This window comes from Myotis lucifugus, unplaced genomic scaffold (assembly GCF_000147115.1).
Source record: "Myotis lucifugus unplaced genomic scaffold, Myoluc2.0 scaffold_61, whole genome shotgun sequence".
Taxonomy (NCBI): Eukaryota; Metazoa; Chordata; class Mammalia; order Chiroptera; family Vespertilionidae; genus Myotis; species Myotis lucifugus.
Genome location: NW_005871109.1, coordinates 4,205,547 through 4,233,329, shown reverse-complemented (window position 1 = coordinate 4,233,329; position 27,783 = coordinate 4,205,547). Strand labels below are relative to the sequence as shown.

Genomic DNA, 27,783 nt, shown 5'->3' with positions numbered 1-27,783 from the left:
AAATTCTCACAAATTGCCACAGGCCACAGGTGGTGGAACTGTGACCCCAAAGCGGTAAAGTACTTACCAATCCCTCCCAGCTCATCGCAGCCAGGCCTCTCACCTAGACTGCAGCCTCGCATCTAGAACCTGAAGCTCACGCCTGCCGTCCTGTACCCGAGGCTCCATGCCCAGCAAAGGGCAGTGATGACGTAGCAGCCTGATGTTGGAAATGGTCCTGCTGTTTCCCATGAACCTCTAGTCCCACGTGAGTCCTGAGTGCTGTCCCGCGGGCGCCGGGCGCTGCAGAATGACTTCATCTCACAGAAAACGAGGGATGCTCTTTCTTAAGAAATAACTTTAATTCCAGGTGGTTAGTGGATGTAAGGCAGGGAACGCCTTTATGAAAGTTAAAAGAATCCAGTTACAAAAGAAGCACTGGGCATAGTGTCAAACGGCCACGGGTACAATGGGCTCCGTATTTTACATAGTACAAAAATTTATTTCATATACAAAGAAAAATACAAAGAATGTGCAAAAACCATTTTCACAGGTGGCAATTTATAAAATGAAAATGATAGAAAAATCCTTCATATTATTCCCTCAATTTCTTATGTCACAGTTCTATTTCCTACTGTGTAGATAATTTTAAATTTGAAAATCTGATTTATTTTTAACCTATAAAGACAAAGTGGTTTTTTAGTTTGTAAAAAGGGAACCATTTCATTAAGGAAATCTTATTTAATTTTATATTAAATTATAAGCAGACTAACTGAAGGATATAGCAATCATATATACATATTTTTGAAATATTAGTTTGGTATTTAACATATTAACAGTTCAAAACAATGTCCTGCTCTAGCTCCCTGCCCCCTGGCCACAGGGGCCTCAGAGGAGCTGCTCTGTCCCCGAGAACAGCCTCCTCGGGTCCTAAGCTGGACAAACACAAGGTTATCAAAAGGAAGGGGAATCTGAAAGCGGTGCCTGCGGTCCACGTGCTGAAGCGCCGTGTGGGTTCCAATCGTGGGTGTGGGATGCATGGAGACGCCCTCGGTACAGGTGTTCGAGGTCATGAACAGCTGGTCTCTCCCACCTCCCGCTTCGTCCGGAGGTCAGTGCAAGTGCTTGTTCTGCCGTGAGTGCGTCCGGCTTCCTGCAGGTTGCTGTGAAGGAAGCTGTCAGGGAGCAGAAGACACGCAGGAGCACAGGGTCCTCGGACAGCTGCGACCCGCGAACCCAGTGTTTGGAAGCAGTACTTTCCTGCGCTGGCGTGGCCATTGCTGCATCACCCCCTGGACCATCTGTCCATCAGGACACTCCGTGTGCCCTCACTCTGCCCGCCCTGAGCACCGATGTTCTTGCCGCGGAGCCCGGCGGCAGGGCAGAGGTCCTGGAAGGACCTTCTGCAGCACCAGATGGCTGAGCATCTCTAAGGTCAGGTGCTAAGAGTAGGAGCCGCCGATGGGAAACCTATTCTGTGCAGAATGTAACGCTCTGGAGGGTTTTGATGTTTGCTTGTCAGAAAGCTCTCCAAGGAAGTGATGACCTTGGGGAACCAAAGGACCCAGGCAGGTGCACCATTGGCCTGGGGATGGGTGCCAGTTGGCTCAGGAAGCATCTCTGACCCTGACCACTAAGACCCTGTTAGAACAACCTAGTGCAAGGCATGGAGTCCTGGGGCTCTTGACCAGATCTGTGTGATTCATCCACTCAGGCCAAGTAGACACAGCAATGCTGAAGGAGGGGGCTGGGCAAGACCGGCCCAGAGAGCCTCAGGCCCCAGGCTGCCTCATAGAGCCGAACAGGAAGCTGTCCGCTCCTCGAGGACTTGTGCACTTTCCTGATTCGAAGCATGAGTCTCTCCTCTCTCTCCCACTTGGGTGGGCATCAGGCGTCGGAGATGCAGCTCTGGATCCGGTCCATCCACTGTTGGGCACTCTGTCCATCCTGGGCACAGAAGTTGTACACACGTTTGCTGGTCTTGAGCTAAAACCAAATGAGGGGAGTGAGAGATGAAGGGCAGGCTGTTCTAAGACTTTGGGTAAGTAAGCAAGGCCGTCCCTGTGACAGCACGTCCCCGCACTGCCCAGAGCTGCTGCATCTCTCTCCCTGCACTGCCATACTGTCAGCGCCTGTATGTTCACTTTACCTTCTAGTCCCCAGAGTCACCATTGACATCCCCTGGCAGATTGACATCTGCCGGAAGGTGCTGGCAGGAAAAGGAGACGCATGAGGACCACCTTGATATCCTCCCCGACTGAGGAGAGGGCTGGACGGCGGAGCCTCTGGCGTGTCCCAGGCCCTGGAGCAGCGCATGAGGTGCTGAGTAGCACCCTGTGCTCCTCGGGGAAGCCGAGACTCACCCACACAGAGATCAGGGTGGCTTTTGTGTCCACTCCACCCCCTTCTCTGGTCTCCAGTCTCCAATTGGGGCCACACTGGAAACCCAGAGTTAGGGTTGCAGCCTCACAGCCTGAGCCAGGCCCCGGAGTGTGGCCTCTGCCCTTTATGAAGCCCTGCTGGGCTCTGGGGACTAGATAAGTCACATATCACGTGGCCCATAAAATGCCCAAGGCCCACCTACAGCTGCTGAAGATGTCCGGGTAGGCAGTCACCATGTGACTGGGACAGTTTTTGTGGACGGTCAAGCATGAAGACACTGGGCATGAACGAGGTAGCACCTGTACCTGACAGCAGGTGGCGAGTGAAATAACAACACTTAGCAGGGAGTTCGTTTGCTTTCAGGTGTGACTGGACACCTTTTGAAGGAGCCCTAGGTGCAAAAGCACGTGCAGCTTCTGAGACATGCGGACAGCGGGGGAGGTCAGACATGCGGACAGCGGGGGGAGGTCAGACATGTGGATAGCGGGGGGAGGTCAGTCATGTGGATAGCGGGGGAGGTCAGACATGTGGATAGCGGGGGGAGGTCAGACATGTGGATAGCGGGGGAGGTCAGACATGTGGATAGCGGGGGAGGTCAGACATGCAGACAGCGGGGGAGGTCAGACATGCGGATAGCGGGGGAGGTCAGGGTGGGACAGAGTGCTGAGTTCAAGTTCTGCAGCGATCCAATGGCCGGGGTCTGGGACCCATGCTCCGTCACCACCTGCTGCTCCGAGGCTCCACGATTCTCGGAGGAGGTGGAGATAAGGAGCTCACGTGGCGCCCGAGAAAGACAAGATCAACTTACATCAAAGAAAGCCTTGTCACTCGTGTGCTTCGGGGCCCCCATGCTGGGGCCCGCGGGGAGGACCATTTCCACTTCGGCCAGATCAATGTGGCCCTTACAGCTGGTGTCCTCGCCCGAGTCATAGTATCGCAGCTGGAAACAAAGGGTGCAGAAGATGTAAAGGACAGAGAGGGAAAACGGCCTGGCTCTTCTAACTGAACACTTCCCTCTGTATCTATGTGAACTATGCCGAGGAGAAGAGGCAAGAAAAGCTCAGAGGGAAGGGAGGGGTGGGGGTGGGAAGAGACCAACCAAAGAACTGTGTGTATATATGCATAACCCATGGGCTCAGATAATAGGGGGGCGGGAGCACCCTAGAAGGGGGAGCAAGGGGGATATATGTAATACTTTCAACACAAAGTATATAAATAAAAAAGAATAGACAAGAAGTGAAAAACACTGTTTGCCTCTAGGAAAAAATACTAGGTGGCCAGGAGAGAGAAGAAAAAAAAGACTTCTTTTGAAATTTGAACAAATAAGTGAATTACATATTAAAAAATAGAATCAAATGTCAACTAACAACTGTAAAAACTATACATAACATATAAAAAGGGGTTAATTTTTTTTTATTTTATTTTTTAAAATATATTTTATTGATTTTTTACAGAGAGGAAGGGAGAGAGACAGAGAGCCAGAAACATCGATGAGAGAGAAACATCGATCAGCTGCCTCCTGCACACTCCCCACTGGGGATGTGCCCGCAACCCAGGTACATGCCCTTGACCGGAATCGAACCTGGGACCCTTCAGTCCGCAGGCCGACGCTCTATCCACTGAGCCAAACCGGTTTCGGCAAGGGGTTAATGTTTAGAATCAACACAGAATTCCTAGGAATTGACAAGAAAAAGATAAACAACCTAGTAAAAAAAATGGTCAAAGGAGCTCAACAAGCACGTCACAGAAGAAACACAAATGCTCTACAAACTCCTGCAAAGATGAGCAACCTCACTGACCAAAGAACAGGAAGTGAATCAATGAGATTTCACTTTCACCTACATTAAGAAATGTTAAACATGGCTGATAATATCTGGTTGAACGTAAAGCACTACATATTCTTAGTGGGGATATAACTTGTTAGAGATTTTTGGAGAACGATTTGACAATATCAACTAAAATGTAAAGTGTCTGTGCTTAGTGATACACCCTTCCCACCTCTACAACTTATCCTATAGAAACACTCTCACAACTGGGCCAAGACACACATACAGAGGTTTTCTTTACTGTTTTATCAGCTAAAATGGAAAAGATGTATCTGTCTCTCAATGGGGTGTTGGTTAATTACAAGGCAGGACAGCAATATATGGAATAGCATACAGCTTTTCAAAAACAACAAAGGTCTGTATGAACTGGCAGGAAAATATGTTCAAATATCTACACTAATAAAAGAGAAACATGGTAATTAGCGTACAACCGCTACCCTTCCCATTGGCTAATCAGCATATCCTTATGCAAATTAACTGTCAGCCAAGATGGCGGCCGGCAAACATGCACTAAAGCGAGCAGGGAGGCTTGCTTGCTTCAGTGACTGCAGACTCCAACGTTCCCTGCCTAACTTGCCGGCCTCTCAGCTGCAAGTCTAAGCAACTATGTACTATGTTGCAAATAAGAAGCTAAACAAAACCCCAGAAACCAGCCGGACTGAAAGCCAGCCGGACCGCAACATTGTATCGATGTTTTCAGCAGCGAGGCCTCAGAGCTAAAGCTGGTCCAGAATAAAAAAAAAAAAAAAGAAAACAAGGAGCGGTTGGGAGCTTCAGTCACCCGCTTCCGGAAAACAGCCCTCAGCCCCTCACCCAGACTGGCCAGGCACCCCAGTGGGGACCCCCACCCTGATCCAGGACACCCTTCAGGGCAAACCAGCCGGCCCCTACCCATGCACCAGGCCTCTATTCTATATAGTAAAAGGGTAATATGCCTCCCGGCACTGGGATCAGCGGAGCAGCGAGGCTCCCGGCACCGGGATCAGCGTGACGGGGGCAGCGCCCAAACCCCCTGATCGCCCTGCGGCTCTGTGTGTGACAGGGGGCGGGGCCACAACCTCCCTATCCGCCCTGCTCTGTTCCTGACAGGGGAAGGCGCCCCAACCCCCTGATCAGCCCTGCTCTGTGCCTGATAGGGGGGAGCTCCCCAATCCCCTGATCGGCCCTGCTCTGTGTGTGACAGGGTGTGGCGCCCCAACCCCCGCCCCCCCACGGGCCCTGCTCTGTGACAGGGTAGAGCCATAACCTCCCCATTGGCCCTGCCCTGAGTGTGACAGGGTGCAGCGCCCCAACACCCTGATCCGCCCTGCTCTGTGTGTGACAGGGGGCGGTGCCCCAACCCCCCAATCGGCCCTACCCTGAGCGTGACTGAGGGTGGCATCGCAACCTCCCGATCCGCCCTGCTCTGTGCATGACGGGGCGGCGCCCCAACTCCCCAATCGGCCCTGCTCTGAGCCTGACCAGGGGCTGCACTTAGGGATTGGGCCTGCCCTCTGCCACCCGGGAGCAGGCCTAAGCCAGCAGGTCGTTATCTCCCGAGGGGTCCCAGACTGCGAGAGGGCACAGGCCGGGCTGGGGGACACCCCCAGTGCACAAATTTTTGTGCACCGGGCCTCTAGTCCTATATAATAAAAGGCTAATATGCAAATGGTCCCCTCGGGAGTTCGACCGACTGGGAGTTCGACCGCCCACTATGACATGCACTGACCACCAAGGGGCAGCGTGGAACGAAGGAAGGCCCCGGCTGGCAGCTGGAAGACCGTGAACAGCCCCGATAGTCGGCCAGGCCTGAGGACTCTACCCATGCACAAATTTCATGCACCGGGCCTCTAGTATTATATAAAAAAGTGAATTCCCAATTAGCATGTAGCTATAAAATAAGTTTGAAAAACAGAGTAAGTAGCATAACATTTGATTGAGTGGTATTTGTACCAGGACTGTCCTGTATACACTCATTTAACCTTCCTAGCAACTCAAACTACGTATAATACATCTACGTCTACACACAGATGTATAAAATATTTAGAGAAATAGATACCAAATTGTTAATAGTTACCTCTGGGAGTTGTGGGCTCAGGAGGCTCTCCCATCTTTATGAGGTATTTGAATTCAATACAACAAACATGTATGTATTACTTTTGGAATATGAAAAGAAATGAGGAAAACTTTTTAAAATGAAAGATGCTGGTGAAAAGCCTTCCTGGCCCACAGATTCCTGCTCTCACTTCCCAGCAGGAGTGCCTGGAGCCTCGGGCACTGAGGTTCTGGCTGGGATGTTCCTGTCTCTCCCTCAGGCCTGGTGTAAGCAGGAAATGGAAAGTCTGTACACCTTTCATACTGAAGCAATCCCAAAGATTGGTAGGAACACAAGTATAATTTGACATAATTGTAAATTACAGAAAGGCTATGACATTCTCCTGTGGTGTATTTCGTGATTTAATGGAACTTTTATACATAGTGCAGACTTGATTTCAGGGACTGTTAAGTCTAAAAAAGGCTTGATTGCATATCTGGAAAGAAATTCTCTACATTCCTCCCCAAAGACTGCATAGCCTTTATGGAATCCTTTGAACAGAGGGGGATCTCTGCATAACATCTTCACCTGGAAGGAGTTTCCAGATGCGGGTCCAACCAGAGCACAGGTTGAGGGTAACAGTCCTTATCGCTCTCCACAGGCTCCATTTTAGAGACGGTGCACTGAGAATCAAAACGCACCCCTTCGCCTCCAGGCAGCCCTGTCAGCTCCAGGGACACGGGAGGCCATGCGACTCTCACTAGTGAAGGTGCAGAGGGGCCGGGGGTTTGGCTAGGGGTCCCCCTCCCCTGGCATTGCTGAAGCCAAGCTATGACACTAGGATGTGTGGGCTTCAATGGCAGTAGCTAAGAACCTAACAACAGGCAACAGACTTCCCGACAGGTCAGTGAGGTCCATCTCGCGCTTGCCCACTGTGGGTTCCAGGTGTGCGTGGGCCCGTCCACCTGCCTGTTTCGGGGCCCCTCCCCTGTTGCTGCTGTCTATGAGGAAGAATCATGCCTTCTTTAGAACACTGTGCATGGCGGGCACAGGGAAGGTGTGCAATCCCATTTGTCGAATAAATGAGTGCCCTCATCTGTGCGTGGATGCTTTACGCTGCCGGCCGAAGGTAATGTGTATTCTGGGAGTGCTCACAGGCTCCATATGTGCATACAACATGCAACACACTGACAATCTCAGGGTCTCCCAGCGTGGGTTTACGAGCAGAAGATATCTGAGCATTAAAAAGCAGAGTTTGCCCGGCTGGTGTTGCTCAGTGGTTGAGCATCGATCTATGAACCAGATCACAGGTTCAATTCCTGGTCGGGGCACATGCCCGGGGTAGGGCTGGATCCCCAGTGTGGGGTGTGTAGGGGGCAGCCAATCAATGATTCTCATCATTGATGTTTCTATCTCTCCCTCCCTCTCCCTTCCTCTCTGAAATCAATAAAAAAATATATTTAAAAAAAAGCAGAGTCTATTGCTCTTAATGCTCTGGGCTCAGCTGTCACTGTCTCCGCCAGCATACGCCAGGCAGAGCCACTCGGGAGCTTGCCTCGGAAGGCCCCTGCCCTCGCTCAGGAACACGCTGATGTCAGGAGAGCACTGTACACGAGGGATGCCCCATCTGCACACAGGCGCACAGCAGCTAGGCAGCCGAGAGCGATTTCTGTAGGCTGTGAGCATTACCTGGTGTTTTGTTACATCCAGCACGAACCAGCGGGGCTTCCAACCTTTCAGCAAAGCCCCTCTTTTGTAAAGTGTTCCTTCAAAGGACCTAGAAGAAATGACAACAGGGCAGTTCATTTTGATTTTTCATTAAAAAATTTTGTAAAGGGATGTCTGCAGATTTTGTTTGTTAAATTTCTATTTCTCTCAATTGATCCCTAAAAAAGAAAAAACAAACAAACCAGAGTTCTCCCTAGAATGTTTCTATCGGACCTTTGGGGAAGACTGCCACTTTCTGCTGGAATTACCACACTGGTGGGGCTTGGCGCTCTCGGTGGCCACCTTGGGTGCCATGCTGGGACTAACGCATCCCCGGAGCCAGCAGAGCTGGCCAGGGGACAGAAGCCTCCCAGTTTACGCGAGTCAATTCCTGTCTGCGTAAGCTAGCAGGAACTGGGTTTCTGTCTGCCCCTGAAGAAGTGCTGACTACCACAGAATCCCTTAGGAGATCTGGCAGACAGGAGGGAACAAGAATCAGGACTCAACCAGATAACTACTAGCTCTTGGCATATTCTAGTTGTAATTTTGATCTTTCCTCTTCAAAGAACCATCTAACACATTGAAAACAGAAACAAAGTAAGACTCAAAGCAAAATCAGTCTACAGAAGGCCGTGCTGACTGGCCCAGGCTGTTAAAAAGCCCGGCGTGGCAGGGGCAGGTGGGGAGAGCCCCGGAGCCCGCCCGTCGCGTCACCTGTTCTCGTCGTTCTTGGACGTGTACTGGCTGTACAGCGTGGCGGCTCTGCGGTCCACGCCATTGGACGGGGAGATGCTGGCGCTCTGCTCCTCTGCCACGCTGTCCGGGAGGTGCAGCAGGGACCTCTTCTGATAGGGAGGGAGGTTGGTGGACACCATCCCTGGGGAGCCTGGAGGGTGTCTCTGTGGCTGAAACAGGAAGAACAGGAGGAGGAAAGCTTTAGCAGACTTTAAGCTGCTCATCCGGTAATTTCCTTCCTAAAAATTTATCTCAAGGGAAAAAACGGAACCAGTAAGCAAAATGTGCATAAAAAGATGTTTATCCTGGAGTTGTTTATAATAATAAAAGACTGGAAACAAGCTGAATGCTTATCATTAGGGGACTGGTTAAAAAACACATTTCCGTACAGTGGAATTCTAGACAGCCATTAAAATCGATGCCTCTGGTTCATTATACAGTGACAAATGGGAGGACATGTGTGCCACATGTTACGTAAAATCAAGAAAGCAGGCTTTAAAGTAGTATGTGTAATAAATCCCTTCTACATGTGCACTTAGAATAAAACAAGTTTGACAGCATTGTTGTTTAGTTCTAGGTTATAAACTATGGATGATTTTTATCTTCTATTTTATAACTTTCTGTGTATTGTCTTATTTAAAAGAATAAATATATCACACTTCCATAATCAGAAAGAAAAAGACAAAAAACTGTATTTTTCCTGAGAAAAGAAGTTAGGCATCACCCACCTGTGGCCTGAGAACAGCTCCTGACCTGCCATTTGAAGGCAAGAGTCAGTGCCCAAGGACCCTTCCACGTCACTCCGGCTTTCTTCTGCCCTCCTCTCTCCTTGACCCACTGTGACTTCTGACCTGCTGACGTCCCTGCTCCCCAAGGTGCTCTCCAGAACACTGTCCCAGCTTCCCGGGTATTGCCCCGCAGCCAATCTGACGTGGGTTTGCCTGGTGGCCGCACCAAGTAGCAGCTGTGCGATCCCTGTGCCTGTCCTCATGTCTGAGGTGGACCCACGCCCTCACTGTGTGCATGGTGCCCAGCACAGGCCCTCACTGTGTGCATGGTGCCCAGCACAGGCCCTTGCCCATGTTACGTGCTTGATAAAAGTTTCTTACGTCAGAAACAGGAAATGGGGCATGAGAAGCAGAAAACGAAGTATTTGGTTTTAAAGTATTTTGATAAATGTTTCTTAATTCAGAAACAGAAAACGTGTGTGTGTGTGTGTGTGTGTGTGTGTGTGTGTGTGTGTGTGTGTGTGAACAACAGAAAACAGCATCTTTTGTCTTTTTAAAATACTTTATTTTCCCTATTATTCCTCTGGAGCAAACCTGGTCTTGGCATCCCCTACTCCCTCATGTGGTAGAAGATCAGCTGAAACCACAGAGGCTCTGAGATAGAAGAGAACCAGTAATTTCCCGTGGATGAGGCCCTGAAACATCAGTGTTATGTCACTGTGGTGAGGTGAGGCACTCAGGAAGTATTCGGGGATTTGGAACTTTCTGCCCTGGAACCCTAGGGCACGGCCCTCCCTTTGCCCCATCCTTTGGCTATCAGCCCCCCTGGGTCACCTGGCAGTGGCCCCACCTGACCAGCACCCTCGCAAAGCTCAGCAGTAGCTCCTCAGGGGGCTGTGCCAACTCACGCGGTCTGCTCTGGGCTCTTCTTTGAGGTCCACGGCTACCCTTTCCCACAGCTGCTGCCACTTCTCGGGGGTTTGGTTCAATTTGTGCTCCAATCTTTCAATTTCCTGCAAAGTAATTAAAGGGGTTTTCGGACAGATCAGTATTTCATCGAAGCCACGTCTCTGCACTGGCGCAGATGAGCGGGGGCGGGGGGGGGGGGGGGGGGCACGGGCAGCTAACGGGAGTGGTAAACACGGCCCGGCCTCCCGAGCCAGGAACAGCGTGGAGCTCCAGCTGATGGGAGGCACGAGGCAAGGGTGATTTATGAGGATATGTAACCAGGACGGTTTATACAGAACTGCTTCAATACGGAGAGAAATATGTATCCCAAACACCCTGGCCAGCCCACTGGAAATCTGATGGCCACAGCAAAAGGTCAAGCACTGGGCCAGTGTCCAAACCCTAATAGCTGAGGTAGATGGGAAGTCTGTCCTTGACAGAGGAACCCCTCAACTCTGATGATTGAAACCAGATGTGGAAAGAACAAGTCAAGAAATTCCTCAGGAGCAGTTTCCTGCGGCCGGGGGAGCTGGCGGTCAGCACAGAGCCGCTCCAGCGCTCTCCCCAGGCACGCTCCTGGTCGGGACCGACCGAGACTCTTCAGCAGCTGCCTGGCCCCCCTCTCTCCTCGGGGCTGCTGCTCTCACCAGCGTGGCTACTGCCAGGATGGTTTCTCTCCAGAATATTCCTAGTGGAAGACACTGGCAGTACTCCCACCAGGCCATCAGCTGCCCACACTGGTGACCAGAGGAAGCGGAGCACCCACAGAAGCCATAACCCAGGCCTGACTCAGGCTGCCTGGGCAGCTAAAACAGCTGGGAAGCTGCAAATTGTTGCATTTGCTTGACCGCTTCCTCGAAATACTGGAAAACTCAGCCTGGTCCCCCACTGCTGCTGGGGAGCAAGTCTGGTTCCTCCTCCCCCTGGAGCTACCTCGACCAGAGTGGGGAGAGCTGCTCCCAGAAGTCTGTGAGCCAGTCCATCTTAACCAGCCGGGTTCCCCAGGCCTCCCTGACTCCGCGGAGCCCCAGGTGTGTGACTACACTCTACACACTGCTGACTTACACTGAAGAGGCTGGTCAGAGCGTCGGGCTGCGTGCAGCTGATGTCGTCATAGCACGGCCACACTGTCCTCCTCTGGCTCTGCGGCCCAGCACCCCCGGCCAGGTCACAGTCCTCAGGGGGGAACTGCTTGGGGGTCAGCATCATCCAGTCATACGACGGCCCCGTGGAGAGGGTCTCCTCGATGTAGTAATCCCACTTCTTGAGGCTGGAGACATTCACGTTGGGCTTCAGGGCCTGTTTAAAGAAAATTGTGAAATGTAGTTTCATCTTGACCCCAAGCTTACTTGCAGGCCAGCCCCTAGAATTTGCAGGGTCTCGGGCAAGAGTATGAATAGAGGTTCAAATGTCACATATCTAAGTGTTTAAATGGACACATCAAAATAAATGGTTACATAAAATATATTCTATCCTCCTACTCTGACAAAGATAACTCCGTAATGACCTGGAAGGCCAGGCCCAAATCTGGGGCTCCTGGAATTCTACACCGGAAAGTGTGGCCCTGAGGAGCTGGTCCCACCCCAGTCCTCGGCCTGACCCCCTGCTCCTCCAACCCATCTCTCTCCTATAGTCTGAGGGCCTTATATGAACGTGTGTGTATACCCCAGCCCAGCAGCTAAAATCTGTCCACTTCCTGCCAAAACACTGTCGTAGCTGCCCTTTGGGCCGAGGGCGACATGCACTGGTTTGGGAGACAGACTCGGAGAAGTGGGCTGGTGAGTAACTGGAATTTGGGTCAGAAATTTTGAGGCACCAGAGGGTGGTTTAGATGAAGGAGGGGCATCTAAGCATGTACTCTTGGTTTCTCATATCCCTCACCCCATGAGGAAGGGGCACTGGAGAAAGGCCAGCTGGGGTCCTAACGCACGGGGCCAGGGCAGGGGCCTCCGTGCCCCTCAGTGAGGTGCTACTGCTCATCAAACCAGCCTGTCCCACCTCAGAGCCTCGTTCACAGAGGTGTGCATGGCAGAGCGTGGCTGCCCCGGGAATCAGCCTTCCTGGACCGGCTCCAAACACCCCTGCTTCCCACGGGGTTCCCCACGATTTTGGCACAGATGGACTTAGAGAACTCTTCCCCAAGTATTTTAGATTTTTCAGTTTAGATGACCTGTTGAGGTTTCTTTCTTCCTGGGGAAAGCTGACTTGCTTTGATGTTCCTGAAGTTATCCCTTCCAGGTTTTGGGGGCCAGATCCCAATTTTTTGTGGTCAAGAATTTGGAGAACAGTCTCCATACCATCATAACCCCAACCCATAGTCTATCAAACTTTTGAATAGCTTCTGGTCCGACACCTAATCAGACATTTATAAAAAGCCTAAACAGCGGTGTACACTCAAAGTAAGGAAAACTTTGACATAAAATATTCAGAAAATGAAACATGAATGCTTTTTACCTCAATTTCCACTGGTGAATATAAATAATTAAAGAAAATGGGACTCCTCTTGTGCATTCTGTCAACACACTCCCAAATACAAAGTCCTTTTTTGGCGTGCTTATCTCCTTTATCATCAAATAAAGTTCCTGTAAGTCCAAAGACATTCAACAAAACTCAAATCAGCAGTTTGCCTAAAAGCATGATGTGTGTAGCCGACGAAAACTGGAATATTTCTTATGGCTCCACAGACAACAATGTATGTGCAGAAACCTTAGGAAATAACTGCAAAGCTAAAGATAGGAATGAACTTCACAGTCACAGGGACACGGATCCAAATGGAAGGGAAGCAGCTGACAAGGCTTCCAGCATTTCCAGGACATCATGGCTCTCTTCCAATCTACATTCTGCATCTGCATTCTACATTCCTCACCTACACCGAGGCCCCGGAGGCGAGCCAGGAAACATGCTACACATTCTTGCAGAAAAATGGAAGGACTTAGAGTTGATCTGATGAACTCAGTTAAAATAATTTTATGTTTCTTTTTTAAGTCATTGGATGTCTATTATGAAGCCATTTCAAGTGTTTTCTTGTTTAGTAGTTTATATACACCGCAAATCATGGTCATGGAGACCTGGATGACAGAGGGTGTGGTCTGGACTCTGGGTGACTTAAAAACAAAAGCTGAACTTAGGGGGGGCCTTTCAGGGGTTTTCTGACATTATTTTTGTACCTTTCAAAAGTCAGTCTCTTACATGACCCCACTTCGTTTTATTTTTATTTTCTATTTTTAAAAAAATATATTTTTTATTGATTTCAGAGAGGAAGGGAAAGGAGAGACAGAAACATCAATGATGAAAGAGAATCACTGATTGGCTGCCTCCTGCATGCCCCTTACTGGGGATTGAGCCCACAACCCAGGCATGTGCCCTGACCAAGAATCGAACTGTGATCTTCTGGTTCATAGGTCGATACTCAACCAATGAGCCACGCAAGCTGGGCCCCACTTTGTTTTTAATTGAGAGGAATATGTGTTGGGGTGAGGCAGGAGGTATTTTTTTTTAAAGGCCAGGATGGGTGCCTCTCTTGCTTTGAATTGAATGACTCAGTCAAAAATCAATAAGCATTTTACCAGTTTATCATAAAAGAATGTCTTAAGTCGAAGGCTGCACAAAATCCCATGAAGGCCCCCTAAGACTAATTAATGTTTTCTTCTCTATCTTTGAACTGCAGAGCCCAGTACAGTAGTTCTCAACGTTGGCCACATGTTAATAACACCAAGGGCTTTAATCTCTGAGGACGGGCCCCAGAGATTAGTTGTTTTAAAAGTTCTCCAAGTAATTCCAGCGTCCAATGTAACCAGCTCTGTTTAATGCCTTCTCAACACATGGGTGCTTAAGAAATTAAGGTTTCTGATTAAGATGTGTGGGATGGCAATTCTATAAGTCAACAAAGGTCTGGAAGTACTAACAGGTGGGAATGGTCTCACCAGTGCTGTCTCCCTTACCAAAAGTATGAAGTATCTTACTAGACAATTTTCCTAATCCTTACTCAAGGATATCTTTTTATTGATTTTAGACAGAGAAGAAGGGGGAAGGAGAGAGAGAAACAGCAATGTGAGAGAGAAACATCAATCAGTTGCCTCCCATATGCACCCCAACCTGGTTATGTGCCCTTACTGGTGTACGGGATGACGCTCCAACCAACTGAGCCACATCGGCCAGGGTTATTAGACGATTTTAATAGCATGCATTGGAAAGCAATGTTTCCTGTTTTATACTTTAAATTGAGAACATCAGTAAATATTTTCAGTCACTAAAAGAGTCCTTGTTATGGATATATAGGTACACATAATATTCTGAAAATTGCTGATTTTTAAAAATTTGCCTGTCTTCTCAGTCATGTGTATCCTCCCCTTCCCTCTCCCTACAACAACAAAAGAATGTAAAATCCCCTTGGAAAATGTTTTCACAGGAGCTGACTGAGTTTCAGCATTTACTCCTTACAACTTGTAATGCTGTGAAAAATTATAACAAATAATGATGGTATGTCTAAAATTTATTGAGTGCTTACTATGTGCTAGCAATTGTGCTAAGAAATTTACAAATATTTCCTACTGTGCTCACCATGGCTCAAAGGGCCATTTTGATGAGGAAACGGAAGAAACTCAGAGAAGTGCTTAACTCGTCCAAAGAACTCAGTTGGTGCTGGAATGTAACCCAGGTCTGTTTCTGCCAGAGCCCATGGCATTTTTTTTTAAAAAAATATTTCTTTATTGATTTCAGAGAGGAAGGGAGAGGGAGAGAGAGATAGAAACATCAATGATGAGAGAGAATCATTGATTGGCTGCCTCCTGCTCCCCACTGGGGATCCACCCTGCAACCCAAGCATGTGCCTTTGACCAGAATCGAACCCGGGACCCTTCAGTCCATAGGCCGATGCTCTATCCCAGCGGTGGGCAAACTTTTTGACTCGAGGGCCACAATGGGTTCTTAAACTGGACCGGAGGGCCGGAACAAAAGCATGGATGGAGTGTTTGTGTGAACTAATATAAATTCAAAGTAAACATCATTACATAAAAGGGTACGGTTTTTTTTTTGTTTTTGTTTTTTTAGTTTTATTCATTTCAAACGGGCCGAATCCGGCCCGCGGGCCGTAGTTTGCCCACGGCTGCTCTATCCACTAAGCCAGACCAGCTAGGGCGAGCCCACAGCATTTACTGCTACTCAAATGCCTCCAAGGGCAGTGCCTTTCCTACCAGAGTGTGCCAGGAGTGGAAAAACAGTCAAATGTTTCTCCTCAAACAGGGATGCCACTTTGAGATACTAAAGTAGTAAGCAGATTTCACTTTTCAGAGGTGCTTCAGGGATGACCACTTGCAGGGCCTCAGGACTAACACACACATCATCTCAGAATCTGGGCCCATGTTCACATCCACTCTGCTCCCCTAGTTCAGGCCGAAACCCCACAATGGCCTTGCCATACTTGAGGCAGTTATGTTAGTAGAGGTTTTAATAATAAACACACAAGTAACAAAAAAGATAAAACAAGAGCATGCAAACACATACCGTGCTCTAATCTTTCATAGTCTGAATCCAGGAGAAATGTTTTAAAGCGATTAGATACGTAGTGGAAAGCCAAGAACTTTAAGTAATAGAGGTTGAATTCAAACTCGGTTGGATACTGGTTGTGAACCTGAAACACACAAGGCAAAGAAAAGAGTAAGAATCAAACCAGACAAAACGTGGAGGCCGTGCCTCTGAGCGCTGACCGAGATGTGCAGGACACCATGTCGCCACTTAACTGTAACCCCGCCATGAGTGAGGGTGGGAGGGAACCAGCCTTTCCGTACCTGCATGTGCCAGATGCCTTGCGAGGTCTTGTTATAACAATGTCATTTACTCTCCACACTGCTAATGTAATCTCACTTAATCTGCATAACAACACTGCAGGATCAGCAATGTTTTTCTGACTTTGAGACATACAACACTGTGTAAGTTTAAGGTGTACACGTGATAATTTGATATGCATGTCTCCTGTGAAATGATTACCACAGTAGGGTTATAGTTAGCAACTTTCAAGTATTATTACCTCGGCCTGGCCTGCGGGTTCGGGCCAAAACCAGCTCTCCAACATCCCTCTAGGGGACCTGGATTTTGAGAGGGCGCAGGCCAGGTCCATTGGGGCTGGGGAGGGGCGCGGGAGGTTGGCCAGCTGGGGAGGGACTGCGGGAGGGTTCCAGGGTGTGTCTGGTCCATCTTGCTCAATCCCGACCGGCCAGACCCCAGCAGCAAGCTAACCTACCAGTCAGAGCGCCTGCCCCTTGGTGGTCAGTGCACATCATAGCGACTGGTCAACTGGTTGACTATCTGCCCCCTAGTGGTCAGTGCATGTCACAGGGAGCGGTTGAGCAGCCTTAGCATATCATTAGCATATTACACTTTGATTGGTTGAACGACCAACCAGCCGACTGGACACTTAGCATATTAGGCTTTTATTATATAGGATAGTCACCAACCATGCTGTGCATTGGGTTCTCAGAACTTTTTTTTTTTTTAATATATTTTTTATTGATTTTTTACAGAGAGAAAGGGAGAGAGATAGAGAGTTAGAAACATCGATGAGAGAGAAACATCGATCAGCTGCCTCCTGCACATCTCCCACTGGGGATGTGCCTGCAACCCAGGCACATGCCCTTGACCGGAATCGAACCCGGGACCTCTCAGTCCGCAGGCCGACGCTCCATCCACTGAGCCAAACCGGTTTTGGCCTCAGAACTTCTTATAATTTTAAGTGTTTACCCCTTGACCCACATCTCCTCATGCCCCTCACCCCCCAGACCCTGGCAACTACCATTCTGCCCTGTTTCTATGAGTTTGGCCTTTTCAGATTCCACATCCAAGTGAATTCATATAGTATTCATCTTTCTATGACTTATTTCATTTAGCATAATGCACTCAAGTTTTTGCATATGGAAAAATTTCCTGATTTCCTCATGGCTGAATAGTATTTCTTTATCCATTCACCCATTGATGGGCACACGTTGTCTCCATGTTTTGGCTATTGTGAAAAATGCCGCAGTGAACAGGGGAATGCTGATATCTCTTTGAGATTGTGATGGCATTCCCTCAAATATATACTCAGAAGTGGGACTGCTGTGTCATATGGTAGTTTTATTTTCAGTTATTTTGAGAAACCTCCATACTGTTTCCATAGTGGCTGTACCAATTTACATTCCCACTAACAGCAAATACGGGTTCCCTTTTCTCTGCATCCTCACCAACAATTTTTACCTCTTGTCATTTTGATAATAGCTGTCCTAACAGGTATGGGGCGATATTTCATTGTGGTTTTGATTTGCATTTTCCTTATGACTAGTGACGTTGAGAACTTTTTCATGTATCTAGTGACCATTTGTATGTCTTCTCTGGAAAAATGTCTATTCAGTTCCTCTGAATAGAGACTGAGGATGAACAAGATTAAGCAGTTTATCCAACATCATTCAGCAGGAACCAGTGAGCCCAAATTTGAACTCTGGCTTGTTTGGCTCCAAAATCTGTGCCCCATTAACTACCTTACACCATGCAAGGCACTTGACAGAAATGAACGTGAGTTATGGTTCTTGCTTTCCAGGCACGTGTGGTGAATTAGTATCCTATCTAATAATAGACAAACACGGTAATTGACCGTACCTTCGCTACGCCTCCCATAAGCTAATCAGCACGATATGCAAATTAACCACCAACAAAGATGGCAGCTAATTTGCATACCACAGGCAGGGTGGGTCAGCACCATCCCGCCTGCCCCACTGCCATCCAGGCCTGCTATTTGCCACCCAGGGTGGTGGGGTGGGACAGCGCCATCCTGCCTGCCCTGCCGCCATCTGGGCCTGCTATCTGCAACCTGGGGCGGCGGGCGTCCCGTGTGTGACCTGACCCGGGGCGGCCGGATGGTGCAGCAGCGATCTGCCAGCCCGCCTGGCCGCCGTCCGGGTGTCCCATGTGCCACCCGACCCAGGGTGGCGGGGCGGGACAGCATGGCTCCTCTGTCACCCCAGCTTCCTCATCACAGCTCCCTTAGGGGCCTAAGCCTTTAGTCGGACATCCCCCAAGGGCTCCCTGGCTTCCAGAAGGATGTCTGACTGCAAGCTTAGGCCTGATCCCCTGGGGAGTGGGCCTAAGTCGACAGGTGGACATCCCCCAAGGGGTCCTGGACTGCAAATGGGTGCAGGCCGGGCTGAGGGACCCCCCCCCCCGCCCCGAGTGCACAAATTTTTGTGCACCAGGCCTCTAGTCTATAATAAAAGCATAATATGCTAATTAGACCAGACATCCTTCTGGACGTCCCTTCGGAGACCTTCCAGATGAAGCCGGGGCTGCGAGGGAAGCTGGAGCCGGCAGCTGGGGGAAGGAAGGCCTACTCTTGCACGAATTTCATGCATTGAGCCTCTAGTGTAATATAACAATAAAAGTTGTACTTACATAAGTTTGGTGGTGAAAGGAATGAGGAGAGGTCATTTAGGGAGATAGCAAGGGAGGTTTTCTGGACAAAAGAAATATGTGCCTGCCTGAAGGCAATGTAGAAGGAGCCATACAGAGAGAACAAATTATAGAGAAAGAACTGATAACTAAGAGAATAAGGCCCTGGGAAAACAAGAATGAACAAGGCTGAGGGCCCAGAAATAGGGAACAGTCTTGGAGATGAGAAGGGACAGAGGAGTAGATAAAATAGAAAGATATGTTCACATGCCAAGGGAAGGCGGAGGAGCTCATGCCTTTTAACCCTACATTTTCATCAGTAGATAGGCAGTGAGATCACTGGACACAGCCATAAAGATAAGGGAATGCCATGGGAGGGAGGGAGCAAGGCTGAGCCAGGACCAGTCCCCGGGCCCCAGCATACTTCAGGAGGCTTCATGCAGACTCTGTGGAACCATCTTCTGTTGGCAGAAGGTAGGCTGATGACCTTGTGACACTCTCCAACCCCCACAGCAAGCTCACCTCTGCATTCTTCAATCTCTCGGGACTGGTTAGAGAATTTTGTTTGCTTGAGATAAGTTCCAATCATAGTTGTCCTTGCTTAAAAGCTGTTTTAAATGAACACTGCTGGCAGGCTGTCCAAGAGCCAGCTTTTCTCTCCATGTTTAACTTGGCAACGTGGACCCATACTTGTCAGCCAAAGTGAGCAGGCATGTGGATAATATGCCAATTGTCCAATAGATCAATGGGAATTTAAAGTCATAATCTGATATCACTGATTTATCAATTGGGTAGAAACCTAGTTTTCTATGATGATTAAAAGTTTTTCCTTTCTCCAACACTTCTTATTGGCTTTTTAATTGAACTAAAATTTTAGCTCAAAGCAATACAAAATAATTTTAGGAAAACTTAAGAGAGTTGTACTCTTACGCAAAGGAGCTGTGCTCCTGCCTGAGCCACTGCCCTTCCTGTTGCATCAGGCTCCATGGACAGGAGAGCTTGGGACAGCTGTGACAAGGCTCTGAAGGGCTAGGGAGTGCGCCATATGCCAGGTTTTTCAGAACTGTAAGCATATGTATTACGTATGAATTTCCTCGTCAGTGAAAACGAAAGGAATAAACATGGGTTTCCTGTGATTATGTTATATGAGCAACGAATTATAAAGCTTAAGCATACTTGAAGAGTTTATACGCATAATTAAATAAAACAAGTTAACCTAATACATATTTAATGATATTATTTTGCAGCATAAAAATAAGTTCATGTAAAATGGTTATTATAATTAGTAATACTTTCTTCTAGTTCTAAAATGAAAAATACAATTTAAAAAAACCAGCTCTCTTTCCTTTCTTTGTTAGCCCTCCATGTCTTTGGTTCAAATATCAACCATGTCCTCTAGTGCCACAATCCTCTTTCAGACACTTGTCCCTATGGATACAAATGCACACCAGAAGACACGGGCCCTGGGTGTGGCTTCCACTAGGCCGTTCTCAGGGGTTCCTGGCTCCTTTCTGAAGCATCGTGCAGACCTATAGTTCCCTTCATGACCTGTCATTTAGTGCTATGGCTCCTGGCTCCTAGTGCAGAATCAATAGCACCACTCCAAGGGACCAGCGTGTGCATGATGGAGAGGGGGTGGCAGGACAGAAGGAGACAGGCCTAGGAGGATGGAACTTGGTTCCCTACCATCTGAGAGTCTCAGGGAAGAGAAACCTGCAACGTGCTTAGGCAGGGTGAGCTCCAAGAACAACTGTGCCCCAACAGCCCTTGAATTAAACTCAGGAGTCACAGGCCAGGCCCCGGGCTCACTGTGTCCAGGGAAGAAGAGTCAGAGCTACAGTATTTCCACGGACCCCGTCCACAACAGGCCCTAAAAACTCTTAAACACTTTTATTAAACAAAGCCCCAGAAAAACAACACATTTCCCTCATGACCATTCACCACAGAAACCGCTTGCCTCATACACATCTGTATTTTTCCTGGATTATCCTGATATTTAATACCCCGAGGAATATAATTTTGAAGACCCACTTCTGATGTAAAGTAGCATGGAAATGATAGTGAGTATGACCTTAAGTTGAACTTACAGGCATTTCAGGGAGATCACATGCTGGGACTAGAAGCAAAACTCCTCTACAAGTAGAAAAATGCTTTCACAGCCCATTGTACTGAGTGACTGGCCTCACACAGACCTTGAACTTGGGAGCACTAGTGTGTGTGTGTCTGCATCTGTGTGCCACACTGACACCTGTAGTTGCTAATGCTTTGAGCGGAAATACAATCTGCCCCCAAACTGGGGTCAATTATCAGGTCTATTGGAAGAGGAAGCAGAGATGCCGAGCAATTTGTTGTTTTTTTGTTTGCTTGTTTGTTTTTTACTTTTTAGCAACAGTTTAAGCAACAAAAATGCAAGAATTTCTCAATGAAAAATTGGATTGACCTGAACTCTCGGTTGATTAATACTTAGATACCACATTTGGAATCTGACATTAAGAAACGCAAGGAATTTTCTGAAATGTCTTTCTACCACAATAATAAAGACCTAATTGCATTCATAAGACAAAATACGGTGCTTAGATTTCCAGTAAGAAAGAAAAATGCCACTTCCTCCATTAGTCATCAATCCCAGGGACTCATTGCTTTCGTTTCCTCCTTTAAATGGAACACTAGACTCTTCTACTGTACACACCACAGTGGGCTCCCACAGGCACAGTCCTCCTGCGCCATGAGGAGCTATAATCAACATACAACAAACTGCACATATTTAAAGTGTACAATTTGATAAGTTTGGACATATCTATACACCTTTGAAACCACCACCATAATCAAGATAATGAACCTTTCTGCCTCCTCCTGCACATTTCTCCCTAAGCAACCACTGATTTGCTTTTATTTTATATAAATGGAATCATAAGTATGTACTTCATTTTTCTGCCTTTCTCCACTAGCACAATTATTTGAGATATATGCATGTTATCAGTAGTTAATTCCTTTTTATGGTTAAGTAGTACTCCATTGTATGGATATTACTACAATTTGTTTATTCATTCTCCTGTAGACAGACATTGGGTTGCTTCTAGATTTTTGGTTATCCTATATAATAAAAAGCTAATATGCAAATTGTCCCCACAGGCGGGAGTTCGACCGACCAGGAGTTAGATGTGAGCTGACCACCAGGGGGTGGCAGCGGCAGGCAGCCGGGGGAAGGGAGGTCCCGGCCAGCAGCCAGCAGCTGCTAGGGACCCTACCTGTGCACAGATTTTGTACACTGGGCCTCTAGCTACATATAAAGCTGCTATAAAGAGTTATGCACAAGTCTTTGTAGGGCATAAGCTTTCATTTCTCTTGCATAACCGTCTAGTAATGAAATGCGGAGTCATATGGAAACGTGTATGTTTAGCTTTTTAAGAAATGACCGAACAGTTTTCCAAAATGGTTTTACAACTGTATATTCCCATCAGCAGTGTTGGGAGTTCCAGTTCCTCCACATCCTTGTCCACATTTTGAGGTAGTCAGTCTAAAAATGTCAGCCATTAAAACAGGTATGTAGTGGAATCTCATTGTGATTTTAATTTGCATTTCATAATGACTCATGATGTCAAGTATCTTTTCATTTGCTTATTTGCCAGCTGTGTATCTTTGGTGAAATACAAATGTTTTGCCCATAAGAAAAATAGGTTGTTTGTTTTCTTAAGTTTCGCATATACCATTTACAAATATTTCCTTCCACTCTGTGATTTTTCTTTCCACTTTCTTAAGTGATTTTTGAAGTTTTTAATTTTGAAAAAGTCTAATTTATCAATCTATTCTTTTATGAATCATGCTTTTGGTGTTGAATCTAAGATACCCTTGCCTAACCCAAGGTCACAAAGATTTCTTTCTATGTTTTCCTTTAAAAGTTTTATAGTATTAGGTCTTATATTTAGGTCTATGATCCCTTTTGAATTAATTTTTATATTGGTACTATGAGTGGATTTTTTTTGGCATCTGGAAATCCAATTGGCATCATATGTTGGAAAGTCTATCCTTACTCTACGGATTGCTTTTGCATCTTCATAAAAAACCAATTTTCCATATATCACATGTGTGGGACTATAGACTGTATTCTATTTCATTGATTTATTTGTCTAACTTTACATCAATTACTACAGTCTTGATTACTATAGGTTTAGAGTAAGCCGTGAAATCAAATAGTGCTATTCCTTCAATTTTCTTCTTTTTCAAAGTTGGTTTAGAATATTCTAGATCCTTTGCATTGCCATATGGATTTTAGAGTTAGCTTGTCAATTTCTACAAAACAGCATCCTGGGCGTTTGATTGTGACTTCATTGAATCTTATTTGGGGAGAGTGGCATTTTAACAATATTAAGTCTTCTGACCCATGAACAAGAGGTATCTCCTGATTCATTTAAGTCTTTACTTTCAGTAATGTTTCCTAGTTTTCAGTGTCTAGGTCTTTAATAAATTTTGTTAGATTTCTTTCATGTTTTTATGGTGCTACTATAAATGGTAATGATTTTTAAATCTCAATATTCCAATGGTTAATTTTTATAGATTCCATAAATAATTATATTGTTTCTGAGCAAGATAAGTTGTACTTCTTCCTTCCTAACGTGGATGTCTCTATTATTATTATTTTCTTGCCTTATTGCATGGCGAGGACTGTTAGTACAACATTGAGAAGTGGTGAAACAGACATCCATGTCTTGATCCTGACCATAGGGGTACAGTATTTTGTCTATTAAGTATGATGTTAGCTGTAGGGTTTTAAAATAAATACTATCTATAGTTTGAGCAAGTTCCCTTCTATTCCTGGTATTCTGAGAATTTTTACAGGGAATAAATGTTATATTTTGTCAAATCCTTTTGTTGCATTTATTGAGATGACCATATGGTTTTTATTTTTAAATTTCTTAATATGGTGAATTACACCGATTGATTTCAAATGTGAAACCAATCATGCATTCCTGGGATAAATCCTGCTTAACCATGGTATATTATTTTTAAAATATATTGATGTAAATGGCTTTGATTTGCTAACTTTTTGTTTAGAAGATTTGAATCTATGATCATCAGGGATACTGGTGTACAGTGTTCTTTTACTGTCTTCATCAGGCCAAGGTAACGCTGGGCTCACAGACTGAGTTGAATATATTCTCTTTGCATCAATTTTCTGGAAGAGTTTTTTTTTTTTTTTTTTTTTATAGAATTGCTATTATTTCTTCCTTAAATACCTGGTAGAATTTACCAGTGAAATCACTTGGGCTTGAAGTTTTCAGCATGGAAATGTTTTAACTATAATTTAAATTTCCTTAATATGCCTATTCAAGTTATGTATTTTTTCTTGAGTGTGACAGTTTATGTTTTTCAAAGCATTTGTCCACTAATTGTTGATTCCTTTGGTACAAACTGTTCATAATATTCCCTTATGGTCATTTTAATACCTATAGAATCTGTAGTGATGTCATTTTTCTCATTTCTAATATTGATAATTTGTGTCTTCTTTCTTTGATGAGTCTGGCTAGAGGTTTATCAATTTTATTAATCTTTTCAAGTTGGCACAGAGATTTTTGGGCCCTAAAGGCAAGTCTGCTTCAAATAAATTTAGCCTTATTATATTATGTAGAATGATAGGCATCTCAGCCAATAAATTCATTCTATATAAGCATTTCCCAAAATATGTTGATAAATAGAGTTAGGCCTATCTTAGGCATCATCTGAATTCTGTTGTTCAAAATAATTTTGTATGTATTTTTTTTCCCCATTAAAAAAAACACTTCATTGTTGAGAGTATTATAGATATCCCCCCACTCTCCCCCCACCCCCCCATTGCTCCCCTCCACTCCAGGCCTTCACCACCCTATGGTCTGTATCCATGGATAATGTATATATGCATATAAGTTCTTTGGTTGATCTCTTCCCATCCCCCTCCCCACTTCCTTCTGAGAATTTTGTATGTATCTTGATGAAGATAAAAAAGAAACGGATTTAAAAGTCTAAGCTATGTGAAACATTTTAGTTTTGTTTTCCATTATGGAGTGAAATCTGCCAATTTCACTTATTTATGAGAAGAGAATCTGAAATGGAATTTGGAGGGACATGAATTTATAGAGTCTTATTTTTTGCCTTGGGCCATTCAGTACTTTGTAAAATTTAAAGGTCCATAAAATAAACTATGACTCAAATACCAGAAAAGATCAACATTTTGGGAATAAAATATAATAAGTTAAAATTGGACTTGCTTTCAAGAACTACAAATATTAAGCTACAAAAGATCCTATAGAGAATGGTATCAATATTTCAGACACACCCTAGAAAAATAAGTAGCTAATATTAGTTTTTGTGTATTTTACAGATTAAGTTTAACAAACATTAATTGTGTGCCTTGTACCGTGCTAATCACCTTACATAAGATTTTAAATCCTTTATACATATATATAAACCGAAGCAGAGAGGTTTAAAATTGTTAAAGATCAAAAATTAGTGAGACTGATTACAAATTCAGATTTACTTTATGGCTCATATAGTAAAAGCTTTAATGCAGACACCAAAACTCTTGAGTATGCCATGAACCCATTAGCTGCAGCTATTTTGCCAATATTACTGGATACATTTTAAAGTTACCAACCTGTGTAAGGGCAGCTTAGCTCCTCACACATGTGCTCACAAGGGAAGCTCATATCTTCAAAGGTAAAATAGCTTTTGTCTTTGAAATGAGACCGATCATAGTGCTGGCGTACAGTAACTGTGAGGAGAATCATTACAAAGCCAGACCACAATGAGTCAATTTACAACTTGAATAAACTTCAAAAGCAAAATTATAATTATTTGTTTTTCTCAAAGTGGGAAATAATAAAAAAGTTCTAAGATATCCTCAAAGACTTATTCCAATGCTGAAATAAAGGAGCTGCTCTCTTATACTTCATGTTTTCATTAATATTACTCATATTTTCCCCCTTGGTGTTATATCTTTAAAAGAAATTTTAGGCAAAGATTTCATTTTTGTACTTTGGATGTATTTTCCTTTTGAATGTGGTTCAACTATTTTAAGAAAAGGAAGCAGCCTGTAATGATATCATTCGAGCTAAGCCAATTTCTTTTAGCAAAATCTGCCAGATGTTCCTATTATGAAATAGTGATCTAGCATTTATAATTCATCGGACACCTGGATATACTGGCGTAAACAATGGCTTTTTATATGATGAGGCAGCTCTAATTTAAGATCAATGCTTCATCTGTTTTCTTTGTAACTCTTATTAGCACTAATGCACAAGTCTGGGCATATTTCCATGGACTGCCTTTTGGCCTTCGGCGTGTTAGAAATGGTGAACAGCAGCGAACATATTCCACCTGGGGAAGTTTCGCCTGCTGCTGCGTAATTTTGCACTTATTTTAAAAATGTTGTTGGGCCTGCCGCTGAGAGACTGAGGACAGCACTAATTTGAATTGTCTGGCAAAAGCCAGAGTCATGTAAAGCGCCAGTGTTCACTCGAAAGGCATTCAGAGACGGCAGTTTCCAATGCCCAGGCCTAGTGTGAAGGAGATGATGACACACTGCCTTATAATTAAGTCAGCGAGAGTCAGAAGCACTATTTGTTAACCATAGTCTTCTAGAGTCTCTAGTTTTTCAATGAATAAACAATTCCTTTTCAGCACAAAATAATTTGCTTTACCAAAGCTGATTCCTATCATAGCCACCCACCCATGAAATCCTGCAATTAAGGTCAGATGCTTGCTCTGCCACGACTTGTCTGCACTCAGGTGATTACGTATGAGGTTCTAGGTCAAAGCAGGGTTCAGACTAATTTTTAACGAGGTACAGCCAGATCTGAAATCATACAAAAGGGGTCTTTAGACCTGGAACAACATTATTTTCTACAGTTTGTGAAGCATTCACTTAGAAATAACTGAGCTTTTATTAAAAATCAAACTGTTTTCAAAGTCAGAACTAACTGGTTTACATAGAACATTTGAATTTTAAGTCCTTATTTAAAATAAAGTTACTTTATTTAAAATAAATACACCTCAAGTTAGTTTATAGAACTTAACATGATGCAATTTTAGCATCTACTGTGATGTATTCTAAACATAATAGGAATGTAATTTAGTACTTTGTTTTAGTGTATGTTAAAATGTTAAGAGGTACTCACAGAGCACAGTTGACTTTCCAATATTCTCGATTACTCCTATCCAGCCCACCCCACTCCACCCCAACAATACACCACAGGCTTTACATCCCAAGCAATTATTATTATTATCCTTGAGACACAATGAATGATGTTCCATCTGCGAGGCAGGTATGTCTTATAGGAGAACCTCCCGTCTCTTACTGATTGTGAGTGGATTCTGTTGCTGACTGTTTAGCTATGTGGAAATCTACAAGTTGAACATGGACATTTAACACATTTAATAGTGTATTTAACTTAAGCCAAATCCAGCCATACAAACTCAGTCCCCTATATCTCTCCCTCAATTTAAGGGAAGGAATAAATTTTTTTTAAAATTGATTTTACAGAGGGAGGAAGGGAAAGAGAGAGAAAAACATGGATGTGAGAGAGATACATCGATCGGGTTGCCTGCCATATGAGCCCTGACCGGGAATGGAACTTGCAACCTTTTGGTATATAGGACAATGCTCCAACCCACTGAACCACACCAGCCAGGGCAAGGAAAGGTAAAAAGCCCCAAAAGAGGTGGGAAGAATTGGAGGAGAGATAGTAGCAGGCCAAGAAAATCCAGTAAATTTTTGAAAGATGGAAAATAGAAGAATAGCAGTTATATGATAGAAAATGAGAAGCTATATTGGAATACCCCTATAGGATGAAATGATTTGAGAAGGTAACAGATGGCCTATAAACCCAGAAAGGCTCAGAACTCAGAGGCCCAAGTGCTGAGTAACATACAAAGGGGTGAAATGAGAGCGAAAAATGAGGACAGGTTCTAAGTCATAGAGGCGGTCGGAGACCTCATGCGATTACCTTCCTGCAAGCAAGAGACTGTTCTCTGGGAAAACCAAACTTGATAAGCTCTGGCCTTGGGAACACCAGACACA

General features: G+C 45.4%; 1 protein-coding gene across 1 annotated transcript in view; it reads right to left on the bottom strand.

Annotated features, from left to right (window-relative positions):
- Window positions 1-317: 317 nt before the first annotated feature.
- Window positions 318-27,783, bottom strand: part of SBF2 (SET binding factor 2) — a 313,800-nt gene continuing 286,334 nt past the window's right edge. The window contains exons 33-40 of the mRNA XM_023754547.1: window positions 15,822-15,948; window positions 12,774-12,901; window positions 11,385-11,618; window positions 10,280-10,384; window positions 8,623-8,813; window positions 7,891-7,978; window positions 3,170-3,301; window positions 318-1,965 (exon numbers count right to left, since the gene is read on the bottom strand). Coding sequence (XP_023610315.1) covers window positions 1,867-1,965; window positions 3,170-3,301; window positions 7,891-7,978; window positions 8,623-8,813; window positions 10,280-10,384; window positions 11,385-11,618; window positions 12,774-12,901; window positions 15,822-15,948 — 1,104 coding nt within the window. The 3' untranslated portion in view covers window positions 318-1,866. The remainder of the gene's footprint in view (window positions 1,966-3,169; window positions 3,302-7,890; window positions 7,979-8,622; window positions 8,814-10,279; window positions 10,385-11,384; window positions 11,619-12,773; window positions 12,902-15,821; window positions 15,949-27,783) is intronic.